This window comes from Labrus bergylta, chromosome 12 (assembly GCF_963930695.1).
Source record: "Labrus bergylta chromosome 12, fLabBer1.1, whole genome shotgun sequence".
NCBI lineage: Eukaryota > Metazoa > Chordata > Actinopteri > Labriformes > Labridae > Labrus > Labrus bergylta.
In genome coordinates this window covers 4,548,931-4,575,971 of record NC_089206.1, presented here as the reverse complement: position 1 = coordinate 4,575,971, position 27,041 = coordinate 4,548,931, and the positions used below count along the sequence as shown (strand labels likewise).

General features: G+C 41.5%; 2 protein-coding genes across 4 annotated transcripts; one reads left to right on the top strand and one right to left on the bottom strand.

Moving 5' to 3' along the window:
* The first annotated feature begins 1,211 nt into the window (after positions 1–1,211).
* Positions 1,212–10,463, top strand: gdi1 (GDP dissociation inhibitor 1). The gene is made up of 11 exons (XM_020650265.3): positions 1,212–1,548; positions 2,477–2,584; positions 2,780–2,879; positions 3,143–3,277; positions 3,407–3,605; positions 3,793–3,924; positions 4,041–4,140; positions 4,248–4,419; positions 5,683–5,827; positions 5,940–5,994; positions 7,564–10,463. Exons 1-11 carry the CDS (start codon positions 1,504–1,506, stop codon positions 7,714–7,716), a joined length of 1,344 nt encoding a protein of 447 aa, XP_020505921.1. The 5' UTR covers positions 1,212–1,503; the 3' UTR covers positions 7,717–10,463.
* Positions 10,234–26,983, bottom strand: itih6 (inter-alpha-trypsin inhibitor heavy chain family member 6). Of its 3 annotated transcripts, none has more exons than XM_065961781.1 (17): positions 26,670–26,982; positions 25,340–25,375; positions 24,096–24,250; positions 20,820–20,930; positions 20,426–20,673; positions 19,615–19,784; positions 19,167–19,283; positions 18,866–19,037; positions 17,172–18,788; positions 16,003–16,029; positions 15,797–15,814; positions 15,653–15,700; positions 14,933–14,962; positions 14,571–14,618; positions 14,373–14,486; positions 12,567–12,950; positions 10,234–11,353 (listed from the first exon to the last, which is right to left on the bottom strand). In XM_065961781.1, exons 1-17 carry the CDS (start codon positions 26,781–26,783, stop codon positions 11,100–11,102), a joined length of 3,663 nt encoding a protein of 1,220 aa, XP_065817853.1. In that variant the 5' UTR covers positions 26,784–26,982; the 3' UTR covers positions 10,234–11,099. The 3 variants fall into 3 exon arrangements, with proteins under 3 accessions (XP_065817853.1, XP_065817854.1, XP_065817855.1); XM_065961783.1 differs by having other exon boundaries at positions 11,271–11,476; positions 26,670–26,983; XM_065961782.1 differs by lacking the exon at positions 25,340–25,375.
* Between the last annotated feature and the right edge of the window lie 58 nt (positions 26,984–27,041).

The following is a 27,041-nucleotide window of genomic DNA, read 5'->3' as shown; positions in this document are numbered from 1 at the left end:
AATACTGAATACCGTAATTGTTTTTATAAATGACGCAACTCTGCATTGTCTTTAATTTGTATTAAAACCAAAATTATTTTTTCCTTTAATTAATTAATTCATTTAATTCATTTAATTCATTTAATTCATTTAATTCATTTAATTTATTAATTTATTTAATATATTTAATTTATTAATATATGTAATTTATTTAATTTAAAACGTATTAGTCTATTATGTTTGACTTAAAATGTTATTCTCTAATTAGATGTGCAGAGATAATATTTTAGAAACATGTTATTGGATAGCATTCTTCATATTTACTTGTATTAGTTCAGTTATAACACAAACACAGTATTTGACTCCCTAATGGGAGCCGGTTCCCCTCGGTGACTAAAGGAGCTGGTTCTTATAGCTGACTCGTTTTTAATCTTCACAGCACTGCTGCCTGCCCTGCCCTCTGCTGCCTTTTATTAACACGATGGGAGACTGTTGCTTTTTTTCATGTTTTTTTGTTCTGTTTAGATTCACACTTCAAGCTTAGTTTCTTCCAGTATTTGGACACATCTTCAGCTGTTAGGCTTAGCTTAGTGGATACTTCCTTGCAGAGTTTAGCACAACATTTGGTGCTATAAAAAAAACTACAGTCTTTTATAATGATTAATCTAAAATAAACAGACATGTGATGTGTATAATGGAGCTGAACTTTGTACTTTGTTCATGAATGACAGGTACACCTTGCAACTGTCCATGGTGCTGATACACACATTTTGGCACTTTAACAGGCTACTTGTATCATTTCGACCCACTCATGTGTGGCGATTTTATATGAGATATAAAACGACCAAAGCAGAAAACAGAAGTAAAGTTTCAACTGTTTCTTCTTTTGAAAAGGCCTGTGTGTGTGTGTGTGTGTGTGTGTGTGTGTGGTCAGTGAGAGTATAAGCAACTCCCATCCACACAGCTGTGGTGGCGGAGGGATACTTCCTGCATCAACGTAACGTTGCGCCTACAACTGGAAAGGAAGGATAGAAAAGAAAATAGAGAACAAACAGACTTGGACAAAATGTAATTCTAATGGACACAAACATGGTCAAAGTCCGAGACAAACGATGAAAAAGAGACAAAGCATGAGCCCAATCGCTCGCAGCTCGGAGCGAGGTTTCCCATTACACACACAGCCTTTTTCAGTTTGAGTCCATTGTGTGTCGGGATGGGAAAAAAGAGGAGGATGCGCACTATTTCCCGACGCGCACTCAGATTGTTCTAGAGTGATCCACGTACAGGGCCATCTTTGGTCGTCCTCGCCGGTGACAGTGTGGACAGTTTATTCCATTGGTCATTAAAAACCTGGCGATTCATAAATAATACTTAACTTTGAACGAGCTCTTTTTGAAGCACTCGGGCAGAGAAAGGCGAGCCGGATCCCCGCTTATTTGTGGACCCACTTTTGCATTATTTCCTTCAGTACCCTTCATTTCTTGAGGCGAAAAGAGGGCGAGACGGGAGAGGCGGTGATACAACATGGATGAGGAATATGATGTGATCGTTTTGGGCACCGGACTCACAGTAAGTAGTCGAGCTTCATCTGTCTTGCACGGAGACAAATGCATTTTTTTTTAATTTCCAAGTGATTATTTAAGGCAGACTCGTAAAAGGCCCGCTTCCCCTCTGTGTATCCTAACTCACAAGTGAAAGCCTCCCTGCATCCCTGTGTGCCTGTGACATAAGACATTTGAGATAACAGATGCGCTTTATATAAATATCTCTAAACAAACAATGAGTCTGACTGGGTGTGCATCGAAGGAAAACAATAATTGCTCCAAAGGTTTTTTTTTTTTTCAATATTCCCAAAGTTGATTCAGTGTTGTGTTACACCCTGTAGCATCTTTTAGGCGTAACCCAGCAGTGTGTGTCATGGTCCTCTTTGCATAGACAGGCCTCCATCCTGAGGTCTGCGCAGGCCTGAGCTCGGGTTTATTAAATGACTGAGCCTTTCCCTGCTGCTGCCCCTGCCGCAATTCAACTCAATTATCACACCCCAATGCGGCAGGATTACCCCGGACACCTTGTGTGTGATAATAATACGTCTTTTGGCAAGAATTAAAGTCGACATTTCGGGACTTTAATAAGATATTAAATATATTTTTGTCATTGTAGATCCACAATAATTTATATTTTAGAATGTTTTAATATCACGCGACTGTTATTCTTTAAAACACAGCTGTCATTACTGTTATTATTACTATGATTATTATTATGATTATTACAGTAGATATCTGTGGAACGATCTAGTTGCGCATGCGCACACGTCCCTTCTGCCCTCCCTGAAGCCTGCTGTCAAAGCCTCTCAATTTGCGGTGCTGGTTGTTGGTTACAATGGTTGCTTTTCAAATTGATCTAACTTTAATTTGATGCCTATTGATTTTAAAACGGATGTGTTGCTGTTGATACTAATGTTTGTTTTTTTTAAATCTTGCTTCTTTTTTTTTTAAAGGAATGCATTCTGTCTGGGATCATGTCTGTGAATGGGAAAAAGGTTCTGCACATGGACAGGAACCCTTACTATGGTGGCGAGAGCTCCTCCATCACCCCTCTGGAGGAGGTAAAGAGCTCCTGGGATCTATAAAAGCAATCAATATATTTTATATCCCTCACTACACGTCTCGTTTTACTTCCAGCAGCTGCTGTTTTTTTTTTTAATTGTCTCTTTGCCTTGTGCTCAGTAATGCTACAGCTTCATGGATTTCAGGCCTCACAGGATGTTGTTAATGTGCCTTTTTCCGGTCTTTTCCCACAGCTGTACAAGCGCTTCAGTCTTCCAGATAGCCCACCTGAGTCGATGGGCCGAGGAAGAGACTGGAACGTGGATCTCATCCCCAAGTTTCTCATGGCCAACGGTTAGTCACAAACGACTAGTTTTGTTCATAAAGTAGTGACTATATCACGATAAATCTCCCTGACACTACTCAACATATACTGAGGATACAGAAAGACAAATAGTACATGATTAGAATTACAGACATGGCCCAGGAATAAGGGATGAACCTGTCACTTAGAGATTAAATAGAAAGCTCTATCTTGATGATTCTAAGGCAGAAAGTTTTGGATGTTGAGGGTTGATAAAACGAGACGCATTACGAGTTTGTCTGTGTGATTTTAGGTCAGCTTGTGAAGATGCTGCTATACACAGAGGTGACACGGTACCTGGACTTTAAAGTGGTGGAGGGAAGCTTCGTTTACAAAGGAGGAAAAATCTACAAGGTGCCATCGACCGAGACCGAGGCACTAGCTTCAAGTAAGCCCCCCCCCCCCCCCCCAATAAGTATCACCAGAATTAACGAGCACAATGGATGTGGTGGAGCATTTTGATTAAAATCTCAGCGTTCTCGACGATTTAAAGCCTTTTTTTTTTTTTAATTTCCAGATCTGATGGGAATGTTTGAGAAGAGGAGGTTTAGGAAGTTCTTAGTCTTTGTGGCCAACTTCGACGAGAATGACCCCAAGACCTTTGAGGGCGTGGACCCCAAAACAACAACGATGAGGGATGTTTACAAGAAGTTTGACCTCGGACAGGATGTCATCGACTTCACCGGCCACGCCCTGGCCCTCTACAGGACAGACGAGTAAGAACAACACCGGCATATCACACATGGGCACAAATTACTTTATCGAAATTATTTTAAATTGATAACCAATTGTTTTTTTTTTAACTAAAAATGATGTCATAGTCGACGATGAACTTTTTGGTCCTGATTATTATTTCTCTGTCTTGTTCATTATTCTCTGATGTTGTTTTCTCTCCTCCTCCAGCTACCTTGATGTCCCCTGTTTGGAGACGATCAATCGCATCAAGCTGTACAGTGAATCGCTGGCACGATATGGGAAGAGCCCCTACCTGTACCCCCTGTACGGTCTGGGGGAGCTGCCCCAGGGATTTGCCAGGTATCATTTCAAACACTTGTCTATCCACATCAATAGAGAAGATAGTCTTTAATATTAAAATTACACAAATAAAAAAGATACTCCATCTTTAAGTGTTCTTATTCCCCTTGTTTTAGATTGAGTGCAATCTACGGAGGCACCTACATGCTGAACAAACCCGTGGATGAGATTGTGATGGAAGGAGGTCATGTAGTTGGAGTGAAGTCTGAGGGCGAGGTACGGCGTTGTTGATTGTCTGCAATAAAGAACTTGAATTTTGTATATTGTTATTTCAAACTAAGATGCGTTGCACATTGCTGTCACCGTGTCCTTCCTGCGTGCAGGTTGCTCGCTGTAAGCAGCTGATCTGTGACCCCAGCTACATCCCCGACCGCGTCCGCAAGGCGGGTCAGGTAATCCGTGTGATCTGCGTCCTGAGCCACCCCATCAAAAACACCAACGACGCAAACTCCTGCCAGATCATCATTCCTCAGAACCAGGTTAACCGCAACTCAGGTGAGGATCCCCGTCACCGTGACGACATCTTTGTTGCTACGGAGACCTGGCCCGAGACAGCAGCATAAAGTTTTCATGGTTTTAAGTTACTGGAGAAGTGAGACTGATAACAAAACCAGATCTGTTGATAGTTTTAGACAAGAACTGGACTTAATGAGGAGCATGGTGACAACTCAAGTTATACATATTTTTAAATTAAACATTTCAGTTTTAGTCAACATGGCTAACTATCCAAATGCACAAAGAAACATCAGAGTGTGTGATGTAAATTGACTTTCTAGCATGATTCTGAATTCCTAAAGGAGCTATTAATCCTCTTATATTAACAATGGATCTCATGACAACTTGTACGCAGAGGGGGGTCACTCGCAATTAAATAAGACCACCTGACTCAGCGTTTCCCCTCAGCTCTGCAGTGTTTAATTTCAGTTCTTTTGTTCTTGGCATTCTGCACTAATTATTATTTTTTGAATGCTCTACAAACATGCTTTTTGCTCTCTGCACAAAACTACAAGGTTACATAACATAGAGCCAAATGGACCAATTTGTATTTTGCTTTTGGTTATGTATCTCCCGGTTAAAAAGCAACTACAGCAACAAATAACATCAAAAATCGTCACCATGTGTACAACCTATCCCACCAGTTTACATAATTTTGTTACTATACTGTCCCCATGTTTTTCTCTGTCCTGTTTGCTCATTTACTTATTTTGTCCCTCTTTCTAATTCTCTCTTTGTGACCCTTTCCTTTTGTTTTTTGTTTGTTTGTTTTTTGTCTAAATCTGCTTGCAAAACTGTATCATACCACAGTTCCCCTCTTGTTTGTATCTCTTTCTTTTTTATTGTGTGAGTGTGTGTATGCACGATTTGGTGAATAAAAGTTTATAAAAACAAAATTAAAAAAGCAATTACAGTAGTTGCCAACAGTTTCACCATAGCGACTTTTTTAGTGGATTATGAGTGCTGGTGTCGTTGTTAACAGCTTGTTTTTCCGCTGCCCCTAGTGGCTAAAACAGTCAGTGCAGCCTTTTGGCATCAAGTCTGTAACAGAGCTGAGATGTAGGTTCATTTTCATGTTGACCTCTGTACGATTGAGCCGGTGTAGTCGCCCCCTGCTGGCCAGTAGTAGTAGTAGTAGTAGTAGTAGTAGAAGAACACTTCTGTATTGGCTTAAATTTTCCAGCCAAGTAGGTTTTGTCCACTTCTTATATACAACCTGGTTTCATTTGATTCTCTTCTTAACCCTTTTTCTTTATTCTCCAGACATCTATGTGTGCATGATCTCCTATGCACACAATGTGGCCGCCCAGGGGAAGTACATCGCCATTGTCAGCACCACAGTGGAGACCAGCGAGCCCGAGGCTGAGATCGAGCCGGCCCTTGAGCTGCTGGAGCCCATCGACCAAAAGTCAGCATTTTTAACATGTCGTGCACTTTAGCGTCACGTACATTGTAAAACGTTTCATAATGACGACATGATAAGAGTATTGAGGTAACTGGGTTGTTTTTTCCCCCGACAGGTTTGTGGCTATTAGCGACCTTTATGAGCCCACGGATGATGGCACTGAGAGCCAGGTAAGACATGTTTCCCAAACAACCCTGCAGCTGCTCAAAGCCATTAGCATTACATTTACGCTGGGTTTATGGCTAGCATGCTAGTCTATTTTGATGGCATGATCGGTCAGTCGGTTATCCACTTGGGTCAAATGATAATGTGGAAATATCTCGACAACTATTTTATGAATTTCCTTGAAAATGTCATAGAAACACTTTTGTTTTCCAGAGCATGAAGTGAATGAACTCTTGTGACCCCTGAGTCTTTTTCCTGGAGGTTTATATCTTATAAATTAAAATGGCTTGACATTGATTGGACTGATTGCAATGAAATTTGCTATCCATATTTAAGGTTAACAAAGGGATCAGTAGACACAATTACAGGAACTAAAATGATGGAAGCGTCCTCTTAAAACAAGAAATTAAAAAAAGCTAAGAAGAAGTTAGGGCTGACCCCATGTAGCCTAGTACTCGACAGTTCGTCCCATAGAGCCTCAGTGGACTTCCTGTCTCATAGTCGAGCACAGGGATGAATCCATTCCAGCTCTATGGGGGTGTTTAATGTCTAATTTTACAAAGATTTGTCTGTTTTCTCCCCCAACAAACCTCATGACTCCGAGCCTCTCTTGGTATAAATATCACCTTATGAATACTTTTAATGCAGCTCTGAAAACGACTCGTACTTTAAATAAATCTCCAGAAGCTTGATGAGAGTTTTTAAACCAATAGACTTTCTCTTAACCTTACAAAGTACCTGGTTAGCTTTGTGGAACGGGCGCAGTTAAGTCATGTTGTAGCAATAAAACTAAATACTTCTACTGCTATAACAATACATCAGCATGGACTTCTATACCGCGTATAAACGAAACACTTTTCTTGGAGTGGGATAAAATATCGATCCAGCAATACTCCGTCTTCCTGACTTGTTTTGTACAAACGTATGAGCAGGAACGACTTTGACTTTGAGAACATTAAACATAAATATAACGATGTGTTCGGGGAGGACGAGCAGTTTTGGAGGGGTTTCCTGAGAGAGGGGGCGGGGCCTGGGAGATGAGGGGATAATTGTGAATCAGTGGTGCCAAATGTTGATACAGTCATAAAAAAAAATAAAAAATGACATCACTGTGAGCAGATATTCCTGCCAATTTAACTCGTTGCATCACTTCCTCACGACTTCTCAGAGTAGCGCTTATGACATGAACGAGGGTGACCAAAGACAAAATCGACAGCGGGATAATGGAAGAAGAAGACGACACACTTTAGCATTAAGGGGCATTTAATATTCCTCAGTAAATTAGATATTGTGATGACTCATTGTAGGATTGTCTTGGAATTATTCAATTATTGTAGAATCGCTGAGTCATGATATTATCGCTTATCTTATCATGTTTCATATCGTATCGTGAGTAACACCGTGATTCCCGCCCCTATTCCGGAGTAATATTTGTTAAAGACGGCTCAATATTACTTGCTAGAAGGGAAGGATAAGGCATACTTAGTTTAAAAAAAAAACCTGATTACATGGTGGTAAACTTTAATAATTAGACTGATGTTGAATCTTAGTCCTGTCATTTTTATGTTTCCCAGGTCTTCGCCTCAAGCTCCTATGATGCCACCACCCACTTTGAGACGACCTGCAACGACATCAAGGACATCTACAAACGTATGACCGGGAGCGACTTTGACTTTGAGAACATGAAACGCAAACAGAACGACGTGTTTGGGGAGGACGAGCAGTGAGCAGGTTGTTAAAAAAAAAAAAAAGGGGTTTCCTGAGAGAAGGGCGGGGGCCGGGGAGAGGAGGCGGGGCTTAAAAGGGGTTAAAAAAAAAGAAGAGATGGCAAAGCCCGTGTTAGAAAGCCGGGGCTGTCTGAGCAGCTCTTTCAAACAAAAACAAAAAAAAACAACGGGTTGGGCGTGGCGTTTGTGTCGGAGAGGGTTTGTGTCCTGGGCTCTGCCTCCTTTCTCCTTACGTCCCTCTCTCTCTCGATTCAAACACATAAAAGCTCACAAACACACACATAACACTCTGTTCAAATACTCACACTCCTTATCTCTGTCACCGAAAAGCAGGGTTGATACGGTCTTTCATTCCATCGTAGAATTTTACAGTATAATCATGTCTTAACTGTTCTCATTAGAGGTGAATTTATTACTTGTTGTCGGCGGCGATTTCCTCGAAAAACATTCTTCATTCTTTCTGTAACGTCTCTCTCCTCATATCAGAGGTCGGCCGGATGAAATGAAAGATTGATTGGCGTCGAGAGGGTTTGAAGTGCGAGCTCTGACATGAGAGATATCTGTAATGGCTTTAGTGTAGAATCCTCTGGAAGGGTCACCTCCAGTGTACATGCATGCCTCTTTTACACACAGTAGTATTTGTACATAGACTCTTAACGACACTGCGGTATGAAGGCTGGACCATTCCACGCATCGCTCCTGTCAACCCTGCTTTCACTTTTCTCTTACTTGGTCTTTTACATGTGTTACTTCAACAAAAAAAGAAAAAAAAAAAGAAAAAAGACATCGCTCCTTTTGGCAAAAATCTGTTGGTCGGGCAAATTAAAAAAAATCAAAAATGTGATGAATAATTACATATAAATGGGCTGTTCTGTCAACTGATAGTGCTCACTTTGCAATGCTGTTGTGTTCCCTGTGCTAGCAGGCAAGCTAACCAGTGGCTAATAACCGTCACCCAAACCCCCCCCCCCCCAAAAAAAGCAGTTCCTTTGTTTCTCTCTGTTGTTTTAATGTCCGTTTTTGAATTTGAATAGTTTACGTTCTAACATTTTAAATTATTGAAGAGTTTTATTTCTATATATTTGGTGCACATTTCGCTGGCTGAAGTTATGAAGTTTACAGAGCTGAGGTTGAAACTGTGGTCTTCAAGTTTTAAAAATAAGAAAAAAGGGAAAGACCGGCGCTAAAAGAGAGCATGGAGAGGATGTTGTTGTTTTTTTAAGTCGGAGGCTGAGTATTCTGGAAGATTTGGAAGAAGTGATGAATTTTAAGAAAACTGTGATTACGGCGATTTCCGCTTGTTAAGATGCGAGGAAGTGTTGCACGAGGAATCAGGAATGTATGTGGGGGGGGGGAATGTTTTTGGATTCGGATGATCAGAAAGTGAAGAGTGAAGACTGAAATTTCAGCTGATAGTGGACGCACCAGATCGTGTCTTGGTTGTTTCAACCCCCTTTGTGTATGTCGTTTAGATAAGTCATTCCCCTTAGGGACTCTCGCTCCTATGAGAACTTGTAGAAGTTAAAAAAAAACCTGTAACTTTTGAAAGACTTTGTAGCATTAGAGGAAGAGATGAAGCCACAGTTGAAGAAGCCGACCCATGAGAATGAACCAAGATCCTTTTATTTGGTTTGAGCCTTAATTTGGGGTCTTAATCAGAAGTTCAATTTTGACTGCTTACAGATAAGGGGCAGGTCAGGTGTGTGCCAAAAATAGTTACTGTATGCTGTTAATGGCAAAAACAAAAAAAGGAGATGTGTGCTGGGCTGCAGATGTGACTGAATACTTTAGCAGGGATGTTGTGTCTACCCTCTGAGGCGGCTCCTCACGTCTCTGCACTGCACACTCGCTCCAACAGCCAGATTGATCTGTGGCTCGTTTCACATCAACAACTAACTGATGATTAGACGCTCTGATCGTTTGGAAGCAGATCCATTTCACTTTATCCACAAAGACAAATCCCTGAAGCGAAGTCATCCTGTGTGTTAGGGGTGTTTATGTGTCTTTTATTGTTATGCTCTTATTTATTTAAATTTCACTGCCGTGTCGTGGAAAGGTTTATGTCAAACGCTGAATATGCTACGCTTTATGTTCTGATGATAAAACACGTTTAAAAAAAGTGATGCACACCGGGGTTTATTTGTTTTTCTTAGTTTTGTTTTTTGCTGTGTCATCATTTTGTTCATCTTCTGTGATCATACCGGTGCTGCATCACCGTTTAATATGATTATTAGCATTCCTAAGAAACAGGTTTTGATGGAAGGAAAGCAGCATTAGCAGCCAGTCGGACACCGAGCTGAAAAATCAGAATCTCGACAGCTGTGTACTCACTCCAGTTTTCACACTGTGCGTCTACAACATTGTGTGTGTGCTCCTCATTCTGGAAACGTGATATCTGATCAAAAACTGGAATACCGTTTACTCTTTGAACATAGGCCCTCCTCCCCCCTGCCCCTTCTCAGCATCAGATACTGTACGCTCTTTTCTTTTTTATTTATTGAAAACAAAAGCCTCATGTGTGGTCGTACTGTTTTAATTTTCCATCCAGTTCGGGCCTTTTGGAAACCACTATTATTGACAATATCCCTTGAATTTGACAAAAAGAAATAGGCTGAGTAGTAGAAAACTTACTGTCCTTGTTTGATCACTAGTATGTGAACAATGCCTAATGTCTTGTGTAACAAATAAAATGAATTAAACTATGAATGAAATGATAGAAAAATAAAAAGCACATGGCAAACCTGGAAGGATTCGACTTTTTGTTTTTCCTTTTTTTTCGACTACATCCAGGCGAGTGACCTTTTGTTGAAAGATATCTATACATACGTACAATAATATTTTATATACACGTGTACTAAAAAAAATACAACTTTCAGAATGATACAGGTTGAATAATTATATGTGACTCTGGAGTAGAAGAATCTGGCTTTTCCTAAGAGTCAGTCCAGGATGAAAAAATAAGAAAAGTCTGATAAATATCGCTGAAGTTTGAGAGTGTGCGTTTTTTTTTCTACTGCAGAACAAACAGACATTTGTGGTTGCCATGCAACCAGCAGAACACTGCTTCTGTGTTACACATAAAAAAAAAACACAGAGCTTGAATTCAATTCAGATTGAATGATGTAGAACAGCAGCATCATTCAGTCTGTCACTATAACTTTTAAAATAAATGTCCTCTTTAATCCTTTAAATGCAGCTCTGTCTCTGATGCGTCCTCTTTGGTAACCACACCTCTGTTTCCTTCCTGACAGAATATAATAAAGCAGAAAGTCACTGAGAGCCACTGTTTGGTCATCCTTTGTCCATTAGAAGCCGCCATGTTAACCGCTGCGACCTGAGCCGTGCAGCTCACATGCAGCCGGGCGGCGCTGCCCCAGCTAGAGTTACACATGATCCACCACGTAGCTCTCGTATGGATGACCCAGGAGTCTCTCCACCTCTCCTTTGGGAACAACCCAACACCTGCCCGTGTGGCGTTTACGCACCGAGTCTTTCAGCGACTTGTCCTGCAAAGTGACCGCCGTGTGCTCGGATCCCCACCTCAGGATCCCTCGGGCTAATGTGGCAGCTTTGTGAGCGGCTCCGTCCTGGTGATCCGTCACTGCAGTTACACTGATGTCAGCGTGCTGAAACTGGCCTGTGTGTGCAGACAGAGGACGACAGTTTACAACACAGGGGTACTTATCAGCAGAATGTGTCCTGAATGCTTTTTACTTTACACATTGTTGAAACCAAGAGGTCACCAGGGCCCGTCGTAATCCTGCAGGCGATAGAAAAAACTAAATAGAAAGCATTACTTTGTTCTTCTTTTCCTTCACATTTATTTAGTGACCTTTTGGAGGGGGTCAAACCTCAGATTGGGAAACAACGTTCTACATGTCACTAAAACAAACAGCTGTATTTATACTGTAGATTTAACCGTTTGTTAAGCGGTCAAAACAGCTTCACCTCAACCAATTATTATATAAAATGATTAATAAAAAGTTTCCATTGATCATCAGTAGTAATTCAGGAATCCAGTCATTTCATAAAAAACTACATATAAACTATACGTAGGCCACATGTGCTGAAAAAGTGCAGAAACACAAAAGGTTTTAGAGTCCACATGTTTGTTAATGTATTCAAATGAAGACATTAATCAATGTGTGAAAATGTGCTTATATATGAACACAAACAATGTAAGAGATTCAAAAGGGACAGGGCAAAAGACTGGGTTTGAACTTACAAAAATCGTGCAGAAAATTCCAAAAATGTGTGCAAAAAAAGATCAGAATTCAGGAAAAGGAACGTTTGGTGCTAAAGATTTTCTAGGGGAGACCCCCATTTAATGGTGCCAACAATGAACTGGTAGATATTTAACTATTTCATGGTATTAACTACAGACTACAGCATTAACAAACAGGTTGTTGATTTAAAAGAAATAACTTGTCGGCCCAGTATTTCTGCATTTAAACATTTAAAGTGTTTCTACTTAAGTGTTTCTACTTTTTGGTGCGTCTTCTGCATGCCTGTGGTTGGGGGTAGGTGGGTGGGAGAGGGGGCGGGGAGTGGGCATTTTTTTTTAAGCCTGTGCCCATCACAGTGCACGACACTCTAAGGTAAATAGTTGTAATAGTAATACATATTTAGCCGTATGTATATTTCTGCAGAAACTTTAGCTTCTTTAAGTAGCATTATTTCTGTAAATTATCTCATCAAATCTTGAATTTCCCTCAGGATCCATAAAGTTTCTTTCTACCTACCTACCTGTCTGTCTGTCTCTCCATCAGTCTAAAGCAGGAAGTTAAATAAAGGACTATGATGAATAAAGGTAAACGAAGTTTCAATGAGATCTGACGGTTAAGACATACCGAGTAATCCTTGAGTTGAAGCAGACAGCCCCCGCCCGTTTGTGATGTAAAAACCCAGGTGAGCCATCTGCAGGTAGCTGGGGTGTTTGTATTGGTGGAACAGGACCAGGAAGCGCACATCCCTGCCCAGCTCGATCCAGCAGCTCCGGTGGTTGTCCACGGTAACCGTCACGCCCTGCCTCGTCACCGATCCCTGCTGACTGATGGGGAGGATGTCCCGCCCTTCTCCTTCCACCACGACGGCGTCCAGCGAGAGGGTGATCATGATGTCACCTGACCCGCCTGTGGCCGAGGAAACGGTGAGCCGGTCAAAATATGTCCTGGCTCTGTCCTCTGCACCGTGTTTGGAGGGAGCTCCCATCAGGTGTCCATCAACAATGATCCCTTGAGGAGAATGAGGAACACATTTTTATTTTTAATAAAACATCACTTCTTACTTTTAATCAACGTTTATAAAACATTTTGATGAAACATAATTTAGAGGAAGGAAGTTATAACTTAAATCACATTAACAGCTGTCTGGTAAATATAATAAAGATAATATTTACATGATTTACTTGTTAATATTGTTAATACTTACATGATTTACTTGATTTACTTGATTTATTTAAATGATTTACATAAACGCCTGTGTCTAAGGTGTGTATACTATGGAAGCCCATTTCCGCCAGTTAAAAAAATAAAAATGAAACTAATAAAGTCCTAATTATGAGATAAAAAGTCGAAATCTTATCTCATTATTATGACTTTATTATTTTCATTTTTATTTTTTTAACTGGCAGAAATGGTCTTGCATAGTATACAGAAGAGATTTGAAATGATGAAAATAAGTAAATGGAGTTAAGAAAAGGTCACATCATGAATGCTGATAGAGAGGACAACAATTTTGGGACTTTTGAATAATTGATCACTTTGCTTTAGATGTGTTGGAAACCATCAGCAAATAGATTTTTTTTTCTCTTTTTTTTTGGGGGGGGGGGGGGGGGGGGGGCTGCCTTTATTGTAGAGACAGGGCAGTGGATAGAGTGGGGAATCAGGGAGAGAGAGAGAGAGTGGGGATTGATGTGCAGGAAAAGATCCACAGGTCAGATTTGAACCCGAGCCGCTGGAGAGTCCAGTTTAGGAACTAGCTGTCTGACTGAAAAATAAATGTACCCAAAAAATATAATCTATTGTTGTTTATTACTCTTAACTAACAGTATTGCTTGTTGTTTACATTTATTTGTGTCTGTGGACATTTACAGTTTTTAAATGTTGTCTTATTATTCCTGAATAAGCACAAAAAAGATCATTTTGAAAAAAGAAGTGCATTCCCCTCGTAGAAAATAATATCACACTCATGGTTTTGCTGTTGTACTGAATATAATAGACCCGTGCTTCCCAAAGTGTGGGCCGTGGCCCCCTGGTGGGCCGTGTGGGTACTGCAGGTGGGCCGTGAAAAGCCCTCCACCAAGTATAAAAATAAAATAAATATCACAATAATGATGATTGACCACGAGTCAACCCTTTAAGTGATGAGTAAGACGTGTCATGACTATTCATGGACATAATGTTTAGTAAACTTTTGTGTCTATCTTGACATAATATCATGTTGTAATGTCCAATAATTGAACCCTTACTGAAAGTTATAGATGTAGTCATAAACATATTTTGATAACGGGCCCCGGAGTAATTTTATACTTCAAAGCGGGCCACGGCAGTCTTAAGTTTGGGAAAGGCTGTAATAGACCATTACACAACTCCCTCTGATCTTAAGAGTCAGTTTCAACATTTAACTGAAATGAGAGATGTTATTAATTAGCATACCTCTCTCCGGGTCCTCCAACAGTCTGAGCACATCGTCAGCGCTGCCGTCTACTGTGAAGCAAAGGTTCTGATGCAGCTTGGGCAGCTGGACCACGAAATGAGGATCTCCATCGACTGCAGCGAACAACAACGAGCATTAAAACAGGAACACTGTAGACAAGATTCAGATGATTGTGATGGGGTTATTAAAAAACAAACCTGATGAGGAGAAGACCCGCACAGTACTCAAACTGGAGGAGGAGGATTCTGAAAAAGTATTTGAATATTGGATAGAACCCGTCTTTTTATTTTTTATTTTTTTCACACATTCACAGATTTTTGTACATATTGTTCATTTGTGGTTAGACAATAGAGTGATTCCTCTTTTCACATTTTTGTAAGTTTATACAAAAACAAAATAAATCAAATAGAAAAAAAAAAGATAATAAAAATAAAACAGAACAAATCAAATAAAAAAACAAATTGTCGAACCCGTCTTTTTAAAGAACTATAAACCAATGACAGCAACTCTACAGTATGCTAAGACATGTAGCTGTAAATAAAACTCGCCAAATACTTACCAAACGATCCGGTGTCTGCAGTATCATCCCCTAAAAATAAACATTAAAAATTAAAAACACACATTTAAGTCAGACATCTCACATTTGTAACGTTTTTTTTATGATTTCTTTTTGGGCTTTTTGTGCCTTTATTGGAGAGATAGGGCAGACGAAAGAGTTGGAAATCAGATAGAGAGAGAGAGTGGGGAATGGCCTGCAGGGAAGGAGCCACAGGTTGGATTTGAACCCTGGCCGCCTGCTTGTAGGACCACAGCCTCTGTACCACTGCGCTACCAGCACCCCTGTATCGTTCTAGATATTTATTGCAGTGGAGCATAGTTTGTGTTTGGCGTCTTGGAGCAGACCTCATCACTCCTCACAGTTTTAAATTACAAGCAGACATTTGAGGAGTGATGGGATGATGTCTTAAACCCCCCAGTCAGAGCCAAACAGGTGGATGCTGAGGTGGTGGTGGGACTGAGTAAGAGTGCAGTACTGGTGCAGGTCAGAGCCGATGATAGAGCAGAGAGAGAGAGACTGGAAATCTTGCAGCTTAAATAGGCAGCTAAATGAAAGGAGGTGTTGTCAGGTGATTGTTTAGAATGAGGCATAGCAAGTGTGAAATCAGTGCAGCTCAGGTTGACTGCCTGAACTAGCTCGCAGGCGTCGCCTCATTTGTCATGAAACTTTTATAACCTGAAAAACAGCAACAGATTTCTAAAATGAGCATTTTGTACTTACAGGAATCATAGTTGAGATCGTAGTCGTAGTCATAGGTTGCATCATAGTCTGGGAAATGAAACAGAAAGCTATAAAAACAGTACTTCAGAAGAATTAAGATTTTACAGGGGAGTCTGTGTATGAAACACTCAAAGTGAAACTCACCTTTCACAAGGTCAAAATCTAAAAAAAGGAGGATATCATAACAAAGATTTAGAACATGTTGTATTGCAGTCATGGAGCTGATGACATGTTGTATCAATAGCAAACTTCTGTCAGAGATCCAAGTTACGACTGAATCAACGTAAGCCAAATTAAAAAGGCAATAAAATATTTTATAAAGTCATCTGTGATAGGAAGAGGAAATTCACCTTTTCTCTGAATGAAAGTGGAGACATCTAGTGGAGAGATGAGGAACAGTCAGTTAGAAACAAAAACACTGAAGTGTGCGACATTAAAGTGAAGCCTGTGACTTTACAGGGAACAAGCAGCTACAATAAGAACAATATACAGAAGTTAACAGCAGCCATAACAAAGTATACCAGAGAGTTGTTATCTGTTTCTGTAATTTATGAAACAAATGTATTGAAACAAACAGTGCAATAATCTTGAAAATGTGTGTATATATTCCATCTGACTCTTATTTGTGTAAATATTTCTTGTACCTATTACTGACATCTTACTTACATTCCTATTCGCTTTGATTAATATTTTTATTAATATATTTCTATATTGTATATTTTGGAGCAACTGTGACGTCCGAATTTCCCTCTGGGATTAATAAAGTATTTATGATTCTGATGTTGTGGAAACATTACAACATGTACTATGTGGACATTTGTGCATTGCATGTTGTTTGTGAAAAGTGTGCAGTACTGGAGTCCAAGACAAATGATCCTGTGGGGACAACAAAGTGCAATGTGTATCCTCTCACCTAAAGCCGTAGGTGTTGTTTTTTTGTCATTGTTTTTATTTATTGGTACTAATTACTATTTACTGTATTATTTAAGTTGTTGCTAGTTCTGCTTTATTTCCCTGTTAATTGTTTAGCACCAATACACCAAGTCAAATTCCTTGTATGTGTAAATGTACTTGGCAATAAACCCAGATTCTGATTCTGATTCTGATTCTACAACATCAATATGTGTGCAGCACTTGAGTCAAAGTAAACTGTTTTCCCCACAGGGACAACAATGCGTATCATATCTTATTCCTCTCGTATCATGTTGCATTGTATTGTATCGTGCTGTGTCAGGTTGCATTGTGTCATGTTGTATCACCTGTTTGACAGTACTGCAACATATTGTGTTGGGTTGTTGATTGTTGTCATTGTTTTTATTTATTAGTACTACTTTGGAAGCAGCTGAAGGTGTGCAGCATGTAAACAATGAAGTGTAACATATCAAATCTTATCTTAAGTTATAGTCTTGTATGGTGTGCTATGGTATTTTTTTATTTTATTCAACCAGGCAGGTCATTCAGAAAAGATTCTTAAGTATAGTATGATATGGTGTTGTGTCTTGTCATATGATTCCCCTACCTAAGAGCCCTGCGGCCTCCCACGGTCTCGGTCCGTCTGTGACACCGGGCATGGGGGCGAAGGTGGCCGACACAAACGTGGCAATACTCAAATCTGTTTCCAAGTTTGTGTTGTTGTCGTCCACAGCTGCGGGTGGCGCTGTTGTTGTGACAGATGAGGCGGGCGGAGTCAACAACTCGGGCGGGACGGTGGTGACTTCAGGCAGAGGAACGACTGGAGAGGACGTGGTGCTAGTGTGTGTTTCTATGGAGGGCACGGTCGCTTTGACAGGACTGGGCTGTGGGGTAAGGGGTTTCCCAGTCGGGGTAGCAGGGTCAGTTCTCACTGGGCTGGTTGTGAGTGTCACCATCGGGGTGGTTATTGGGGGAGAGGTTGTTTTCAAGGGACTCGGATGGGGGGTGGAGACTTTACCAGGTGCAGGGGGCGGGGCTGTTTTGAGCGCGTTGATCAGGGAGGTGGATATCTTTCCGGCAGAAGGAGGCGGAGAAGGAGGAGGAGGAGGAGGAGAGGCAGATATGGATTCATTTTGGGAAGGTGATGTCTTTTTACCCGAGAATGGAGCTGGGGCGGTTTTAACGGTGCTGGGACTTGAGGTCGTGGTGGTTTTCCTGGACACTGGAGTCGCTGTTTTTGCCGTAGAAGTTGAGATTTTTTTAGTTGGAGGCGGCTGAGGAGGGTGTGGCTTTGTTTTGATTGGCTTGCCAGACGAGACGGGCTTCTTTGCAGAACCGGTCCCCGAGGATTTGGCTTCAGTTTTGGCGGGAGCAGCAGTTGTCGTCGTGGTCGTGGTGGTGGTTGTAGCGGCAGCCGTGGCGGGTTTCGCTGTGGTCGGACTTCGAGCCGCTTCGTCCTCATCGGGCTGAATGACGACTAAAGAAGTGACCGGTGTTACAAAGTTATATTTGAGGGACAGGTTGGTCGCTTTGTCCGCCAGTAACCTTTGCGTCGCGGGGTCGGTGGCGTTCAGTTTGGCGAGTAGCAGCTCTTTGATGGTGAAATACGCCCAGAGGCGGTGCACGAAGCTGGAGATTCCTTCCGAGCCTCCTGAACACTTGAGAGAATCCGCGCTCTCGTTCCCTTCGGCGTTCAAAATCAAAACATCGTTCTCCAGGTTTACACGTTTCTTCAAATCGGTGGCGGACATGGAGACTTTTAAATCCTTGACCCCCGGTTTGACCTTCCCGGCGACCACCAGCTCAGAGCCTTGGAAGTAGTTTGGGAACAAGGAGCGGGTGATGTCGAACGCCTGATCGTCCAGGTACGTGAGCTGGACGTCCGACAGCAAAGGGCTGGCCACTTCGTCGTAGAAGCCCTTCAGCTGCAGGGCGGCGTCCGCGTCCTCGTACACCATCCGAGCCACGCCGCGGTTATCCAGCGCCAGGCGCTTCAGGAGGAGGTAGTCGGCGTCGTCCCCGAAGGCGAGGCCAAACAGAGAGGCCGAGCCCAGGGCCTTCTTGGCGTTGCTCAAGATGGCGTCGCCGGCCGTCACCCCGATGGTCGCCTCGCCGTCGGTGAGGAAAATCACCAGAGGGACGCGGCGGGACGAGAGGCGGTCGGAGGTGGATCGAGGGTTGACGAGCTGGGCGGCGGAGAGCAACGCCGCGTTGATGTTCGTCCCTGTTGCGAAAGAGAGGAACAGTCAGCGTTGGAGGAGAAAGAACAAACGTAAAGAGGACGTTAGAAGATGAACTCACATCCTTCTGCAATAATCCTCTTCACAAAGTCTTTGGCGTCTCGCACATTCTGACGCGTCGCCCGCACTGTGCGTCCTTTCTTCCAGGTGTGAACCTTGTCGGAGAAAGTGATGATATTGAAGTGGTCTCCCTCTCTGAGGTCGGCCAAGATGGTGCCCATGGCCTGCTTGGTCTACTGACAGAAATGAGAAGAATTACTGACGGAGCTCCACACTGAGTATTGTTTTTATAATTTATCAAGTTTCAGTTCCCCGGAGATGTCGTTTAACCACAGGGACTTTATGAGGTTTGTCCACTTTACCTGTTTAATCTTGGTGCCTATCATTGAGCCACTGACATCAATGACAAATATTACATCTTTGGGAACCACAGGAAGCCCTCTGGGTGCAAAGTAATGCACAAAGTAGCCGTCATAGACCTGAGAGAGAAGGGAAAAACACATCTTAAAGAGGGGAGGAGACAACCTTTACTGGTGACTAAAACACATATTTGTATAATTATAAAGATATAATTATTATTATTAATAATAATAATAATAATAATAATAATCATACATTTTATTTATAAGCGCTTTTTAAAAACTCACTGTACAATAGTTAAAAAACAGAAAGAACAGCACAGTAAGGACAGACTAACAGACATTGCAACACAAATCATAAAGATAACAACAATAAAAGGTAAAACTACAGAAAACAGGAAATACATCACAATCCTACATGAAAAGCTTTTATTGATGAGATTCTCCTGACCTGGACTTCCCCCATGAGGTCTCTGAGGTCCACGTCATAGTGAACGATGAAGTCTACATTCAGACCTTTGGAGGAGACGCTGTTCTGCTGCTGTAGAGTGGGACTGTAGCGAACTCGAGCGCAGCCACCGCTACGTTCGACCTGAGTGGATGCAGGGGCGACTGCATCACCTGCGGGGGGAGCGACGCATGGATACACTCATGTCATACTATCAAAATGATCAAAGTCATTTCATACAGCATTTAAATTCAAGAAATCATTTCGGGTGATACATTTATTTGTGTTCTGGAAGTTAGTTAGATGATATATATATATATCTGTATAACAGAGCTATGAGTACAAAGCCTGTTTCAAGTCTTTATGCCAGATTCAGATATTTACAGTACAGACATGAGAATGGTGCCAGTCTTTATATATAACGCTCATGAAAAAAGTGAAAACTCTCATTTCCCCAGATGTTTTAACTATTCTCTTAAACGCTGATGTAAGATTTATATTCAGTTATTTTTGACCCAGAAAGTCTCTCAGGGTCCTTGAAAGCTTTTACACCTGTACATCATGATGGTTCATTAAGGTAGTGTACCTTTTGTTACAATGGGCTTTTTACTTCTTTAAAGTCTTTATATCTGATTTTTCACACTTAAATATAATATAAATCAAGTATATCCTCTGAAAATAACTCTGTGAGTCATGACTGTCTATAATGGGTGTAACACTCGAGTGATCAAAAAATCACATATAAAGTCTTTAAAAGCATATTTTAATAAATTGACATTTCAGATTTATCCTGACAGCTGATGACTCATTTGACCTTGAGCGGTGTTGGAGAGCAGCCGGCTGGTCTTGAGAGGGAGGACTTTGATGAAGCTGATGCTCGTCCTCTCCGTTATACTGACGTCCAGGGTGAGGTTCTGCACGGGCTGACCCGGCCTCAGACCCAAACTGAGCTCGTAGCGGCCGAGTCGACGGGGCAACAGCTCCTCATAGGACAGAGAGAAGAACATCCGAGCTCCTGGCGGCACACTCACCGCCACGCGAAACTTCTCGATCTCCCTTTCTCTGGAAGCAAAATGGAAGAAAAAGTTAAGGGTTTTGAATCTGATGTCATGGTATTATTGTAAGAAAACTTTGCATTGCATATGAAACAAACTTGTTTATTTTGTCAAAGTTTAAGGAAAAAGCTGACACATTTGTCTGGGACTGACTTGGTAGCAACAAGTCCGGCTGTTTTTCCTTGCTTCTTAGCAGCATCGTAAATTTTCCTGGCGGCGGCTCTTTCCTTCACCTGGGCCACATGCACCTTGCCGTTGGAGGTGCTGATGGTGGAGAGAAAAGGGGGGGGAAGAAGAAAAAGCCCTCTGTGAGACTCACAGTAGCCGGATTATATTTCAGTAACACGCCTCGGCTGCATTGAGTTATGAAGCATGATTGACTTTATTTTGCCTCAGAGTAAATCACAAAGCTGCTTCTTACATGCATCGCACTTTGTTTACCTGTGTGAGGTTCATAACCATGTGAGGGGGGGGGGGGGGGGGGGGGGGGGGGCGTCGTAAACAGGATTGCGTGGAAAAAAAAGTAATTTCCCTCTAAAAACAGCATTAATGAAGGGAGATCTTGCAGGGCTGATGACGCTCACAGGGAGTGCCGCTTGGTGCTACACCCAGCAAAATCCCAACCAAAACCTGAGCTCCAAAGTGTGATCCAAAAATCGCACAGTGCACTTCCTACACATCACCCTCGGCACCCCCTGCATGCGGAGTTAAGTCTTCTGCCAACAGGGCGGAGGTTCACTTATGTAAGGAGGTCGAAATCACACAGATACCTGAGGTTGTTTGTTCCATCAGCTGTTGGGTTTTTAAATAAGCTGTAGACATTGTTGCCTGGACACTTTTACTATGGACTGTTGGTCTTTTGTCCCTTATCTCATTCACGTCCATCATGGTGATATTTTATGTTTTTTATGTATGTATTATGTCATTGTGCTGTTTTTCATGGATGTATTGACTCTATGGACCTCTGTTGCAAACCAAATTGCCCCACGGGGACAATAAAGATTTTCCAAATTCCAAATTCCAAACACTTCTATGCCTGCTGATGTCGCATCACAAGGTGCTAGATTAAGGTAAAGTCCTTTGAACAAACACATATCCAAAGGGGGGAAAACAACATCAAGGGGTTACTAAAATAAACTTTTCAGGCTTGAAGCGGGAACTTGTTTGAGAGACAGAGCAGAGTAGAAAACGAGTGGAAAATGGAGGCGCTTGTATTTATATGAGCGGCTGGATGAAGGTGGGTTAAGGAATGGCTGTACACATGGTGACCTGCGTGCAGAACACAGAGTCTCTTAGTTTCACCGACATAAATGCCAAAAATCTAACACGACACATTTGCCTCAGTTTTTTTTTTCCTTTCTGATGATGTGCAAAAGGCTGAATAGGTTCTGAGAGGTGTGACGAATTATGGTTGTTAAAAAAAAACAGAGTCACACATACTTAAAAAATCTTCATCCACCTCTATGTGAGCATGAATGCATACAGTAGATGTAGGCGTCAACGTGTGTGTGTGTGTGTGTGTGTGTGTGTGTGTGTGTGTGCAGGGTATCTGAATTGGCTGGCTGCCTCTGTAAACTGTGCAGGGGAGAAAAAAGGGGGACTGGGCAAACTCCCGTCATTTTCTCTATTAACTTTTTCTGACTTCCATTCACAAAGCCTGGTATTCATGTGCCCTCAGGTTCCCCCCTCCTCCTGACCTGCTTCCGCTCCCGTGTCCAGCTCCAGGCTCTTTTTTTTTTTTTTTTTCGGCCCCTTGCAATGTTGACTTATTTTTGTTTTGTTTATATTTAGCATTTTTAGAAGGAGAGTGGTTAGAAACCCTCCTCGTAATCAGATTATGCATCTTCCTCCAGACCTTCTAGTTCCTTACATAATTCCTGTGAAGTTTCTTTTCTGGATTCTGCCAGTAACTGAGAACATTACTTTGAGTTGTTTTGAATCTTTAACCTTGTTACAGAAATTATATATCCACAGGCAAGAACAAACATTTCCCAACCTTTAATACTTCTGAATGAGGATGTACGCACACTATCCATGCTTCACCCCCTAAAGTCCAGTTTGTTTGAATAGTGTGAGTTCTCTGACTCTGACTCTGGCTCAAGAACAGTACACTTCCTTTGCCCTGGCACGCTTAAAAGAGGTGTGCCTTGGCGAGGTACAGTTCATGCAGGAGCACAAACACGCGGTTACACAACGTGGACAGCCTTCATTATTGAAAAATCCTGAGGTGTTTTGGCTGTTTCTGACTAAAATGACTCAAAATAAGCCACAAAGTCAGTAAATGAATCAATGAATCATTTTTTTATTTGTATAGTGTGTATAACAAGTGTTATCTCGATACTCTTACACTTACTTATTGCTATATTACAAAGACCTGGCCTATCCATCATGAGCACTTTAACTGTCATGTTCTCTGCGTTGGTCTCCGATGTGCAGACGGGGACTCCACAGCGCGTCCCTTTAATTTTTATTTATTTATATAAAGTAGAAGAAAACAAAAGCTTATTAGGATCATAATTCATGTTCAACAACTTCCTGACTTACTAACAATAAGCAGTCATTAGGAGGGTATCAGCTATAGACTTATGTAGAATAAGGTACTAATGTACGCTCAGTAATGACTAATAAGTAGCCAGTATGCTACGAATGAGCATGCTAATAAGCAACTAGTTAATGGTGAATACTGTGACCCTCATTTACAGTGTTTCCAAATAAATGAATAAGAAGATAAATAAAGAAATAAAGGACGATAATATCAGGATTAAGAACAGATCAATACAATAAGGGCAGTGAAATGAATAAATGAAAATAGAGTTACATTAAAGGTGACATTATATAAAAGCTGGAAAAGTCTGTAACAATACTAACTACACTTGGAGATTTTCCCTTCATGACATCACAAAGGGCAGTAGCCCCTCCCCCAGGTGGGTGACACTCCCACAGCTAGGTGTTTGTTCTGCCCTCTGAGTCTGCCTTCTCACCGTAAACAATAGGACATGGAGCGAGAAAGCCCGAGCACACCCGAGCCCTTCCAGAGAGGGGGTGTGGTCAGACATATTTACATATTTAAAGGTACAGACACAGAAACAGCCTGTTCTGAGCAGAGTTGAAATAGAGGGGTTTATAGGCATGATCAAATACAGGATCAGAGTGGATTTAGATCAAGACACTTCACAAACATGTTTTGAGGAGCTCTGAGACTTATTTACACTGGTTGAAGAGGAGGAGGATATGTGACCTTTAAGAAGCCGCTGAGTCTGCACTCCTTGTTGTGAGGATTATGATAGAAGCCATTTAATAGAGATAATCGTTTTTTCGTTCCTGACTTTTACAGACATGACAATCAGACATAAATAAAACACTGATAAACAAAAGCAGAGGGAGGGAGCTACATAGAGTCAGTGGTAGTAAAATGTGGGTCTTACTTACATGGTGAAGTTGGATATGAAGGCAGAGGAGGGGAGGTCAACCTCGAACGCAGCCTCCTTGGTGATGGGGAGCTGGTTCCATACCGAACTCTGGACTGTGGTCACCGCATAACGGGACACCACTCTGCATCGCACATGGTAGTCCGTCACCTTCAGCTGGAGACATTAAAAAACCATGAAAAAATAATCCATCACATAGGAGCACTGTTTTACTCAAGAGGGGGGAAAAAACATGTGATTGTGATGTGGGTGATGCAAGATTTGTGTGTTTTTTTTGTGGGCTAAAAGGGACTGAGGCAACTCCTCATATTATAACTACTGCTTCAAGCCACTTTTAAACAGCGATGTGACCCTAACAATCAAGTCTGAGTGGAAAACACAACCATTGAAAGTCATCCAAACCGACAGTCCTACGCTGACTAGTAAGGAAAAAAAACAACTATAAACCTTTACCTCAAGTTCCTATAACCTTTACATTGTTCCCACACTCTGGTTGCCCCCTGCTGTAGAACGTATCCCAAACATTACAAAGCAGCCCCCTTCATGGCATCTCCGTGGTCCTCCTGTTTACTCGAGGAGGGCCGGCGCCTGCTGAGACCGATCTGGTCAAGCAGAGGCCACATGACTGCAGGACGAGGCGACTGGCATGGAGGAAGAGAGCCACATCAGCCCTCAGGCTCAACGGTATTTTGGAGAGCTGTGGTTTGTTGCTATATAAACTGGTTTACTGTTTGGTTTTTTATGGGAATTTCTTCACAGTTAAAGCTGAAGCAAACAGAGTGGGAAACCACAGTGGAGATATTGAAGATAATCTAAGAAGAGTAAACGATTGTTTCCAGAGCTGTAGAGCGAGCGAAACTTAAACAAAAACAGCAGCTATCGTTTAGTGCAACAGGTAATATTTTTTGAAAAGGCAGTCCATATTTCTGCTATTACATGAAAACACAGATCATAGAATCAAACAGGTTAAAGCTCCTGTGAAGAATTTTAACTAGTTATGAAAAATAATTAATATAAAAATTAATATTGATACCTCTTTATGGCCTATATATTTGAGGAGGACAAAATCAACAAAAAGATAAAGAGGTACCGCTTTGTCCACAGGAGGGCGACAAAATCAAGACAAACTCAAAGTTCCTCACAGGAGCTTTAAGAAATTCAGACTGTGTATTTGTTTAATCTTAAAACTAAAGTATTAAGTATTTTTATGCAACACTTTCCAAGACAGTAACTGCACGGGCTTACCGCTGGTCTTGATGGTTTGTTTTGACGTTTTGCTCTCTGGAAAAGAAACAAGTCAACATGTCAATAACGTGCATTATTTTGTTAATTTAAAGACTTTTTCAGTAGTGTCGGTCATACTGCGGAGGCTTTCTGTAAGACTGTTGGACGTGCAGTGCTTCTATTCTCAGCGCACAAACGCTCAGTCAGCACTTTTCTGCCTGTAAAAAAAACGTTAAGTAGCCAATTTATGTATTTTTCTATTTATATAACTGTTTCATGAAAGGCATTTTACATAAAACAGTGTCAACCAATTATTTTCCAGTTCTTCTCAGCATCATGCTCTGCTGCATGAGCAATGTTTTCTTCTTCATAATCTCTTTATCGACTGATAACTTGTGTAAACATACACGCAGATATAGGTGCATCTGTGATATCAGCCCGACACCAGCCTGTTGATATATCAGTCGATGTTTGGTTGTTTGGTTCATAAATGTCAAAGTATGAGTGAAAAATCTGGCTCGATCTTCCCCTAAAGACGAGATGATGTCCTTGAAAAAATCTTGTTTTATCCAGAACCCAAAGACATTCAGTTCAAATAATCATAAAATATCCACATGTAAGAAGCTTTAGTTGGAAAGCTGACCTTTCCCCCCAATTAACTATTCAAACCAATTACTCTATTGACAACCTATCAACTAATTGTTGCTCTCTGCAGAAGACCATTCATTCATTCACAGTCTGTTCACATTGCCCTTCTTCTTCTATTTGAAGTTATCACCACAATCTGCCTATGTGAGGGCTGGGTCAAGATTTGGTGTCAAAATAGTCTGAATCAAAGCCATTCATGAATGAAGGGGAAGTGGAACTGGAAATAAATGCTTTCACTGTACACAGAGCCACTGAGGGCTGCACGGTTTGGTCTCAAATGTTAATTTAGCACACAAGTCACTGCTGTGTCAATACATTACCATATATCCGTCTCTTTGCCGGGAATTTCACTGAAACAAGAAACTTTAAGAGTGGAAGCCTTTATGTGGGAGATATACATTTAGGACTTTTACAAATGCTCTGCCACATTTACACGTTGTGTTGGACGTAGAAGGACTGAAAAGCTATTTGTATTGACTTTCACACCTTGAAGGTCACAGCAACATTTAGGCAAGTTTATTTAAAGAGCAGATTTCAGCAACAAGGCCATTTAAAGAACTTAAAAGTTTACAAAATAGGTTTGCATTCTTAATATTGTTGCATTAGCTTCTTGCATAAATCCTAAAATAGCAGAGACAACGTGTCAGAAAGTAGCATGGATTGCAGCATCAATGGGACTCAAAAAATGGATTTTGTAGCCTACCTGTAAAAAAGGATTTCCTCCAAGGTTGGCTTCATGATTCCTCGATAATCCTCCTTGCACATAAAAAGGGAAGAAAACTAGAAAGCAGCTGATCTTTAAGTTCATCATGTCCATAAGAAGTCAGCTCTCAGGCTCCAAAGTGAGGTAAATTACCCAGAGGTCTCACGTTCTCAGCAGGTCTGAGGCGGCTCGTGCACACATACCTCACATTTTAACACAACTGACTTCTTCTCGAGGAGGGCTGTTTTCTCCTCTCCTCACGCTGGAAACTTCGCGGACTGCTGCCACTGAGGTGCATGAGAAGTGAGAGGGATTACTGACCCCCTGCTCGACTATTTGAGGGAAACACCCCGCTACCAAAACACCTCCCTC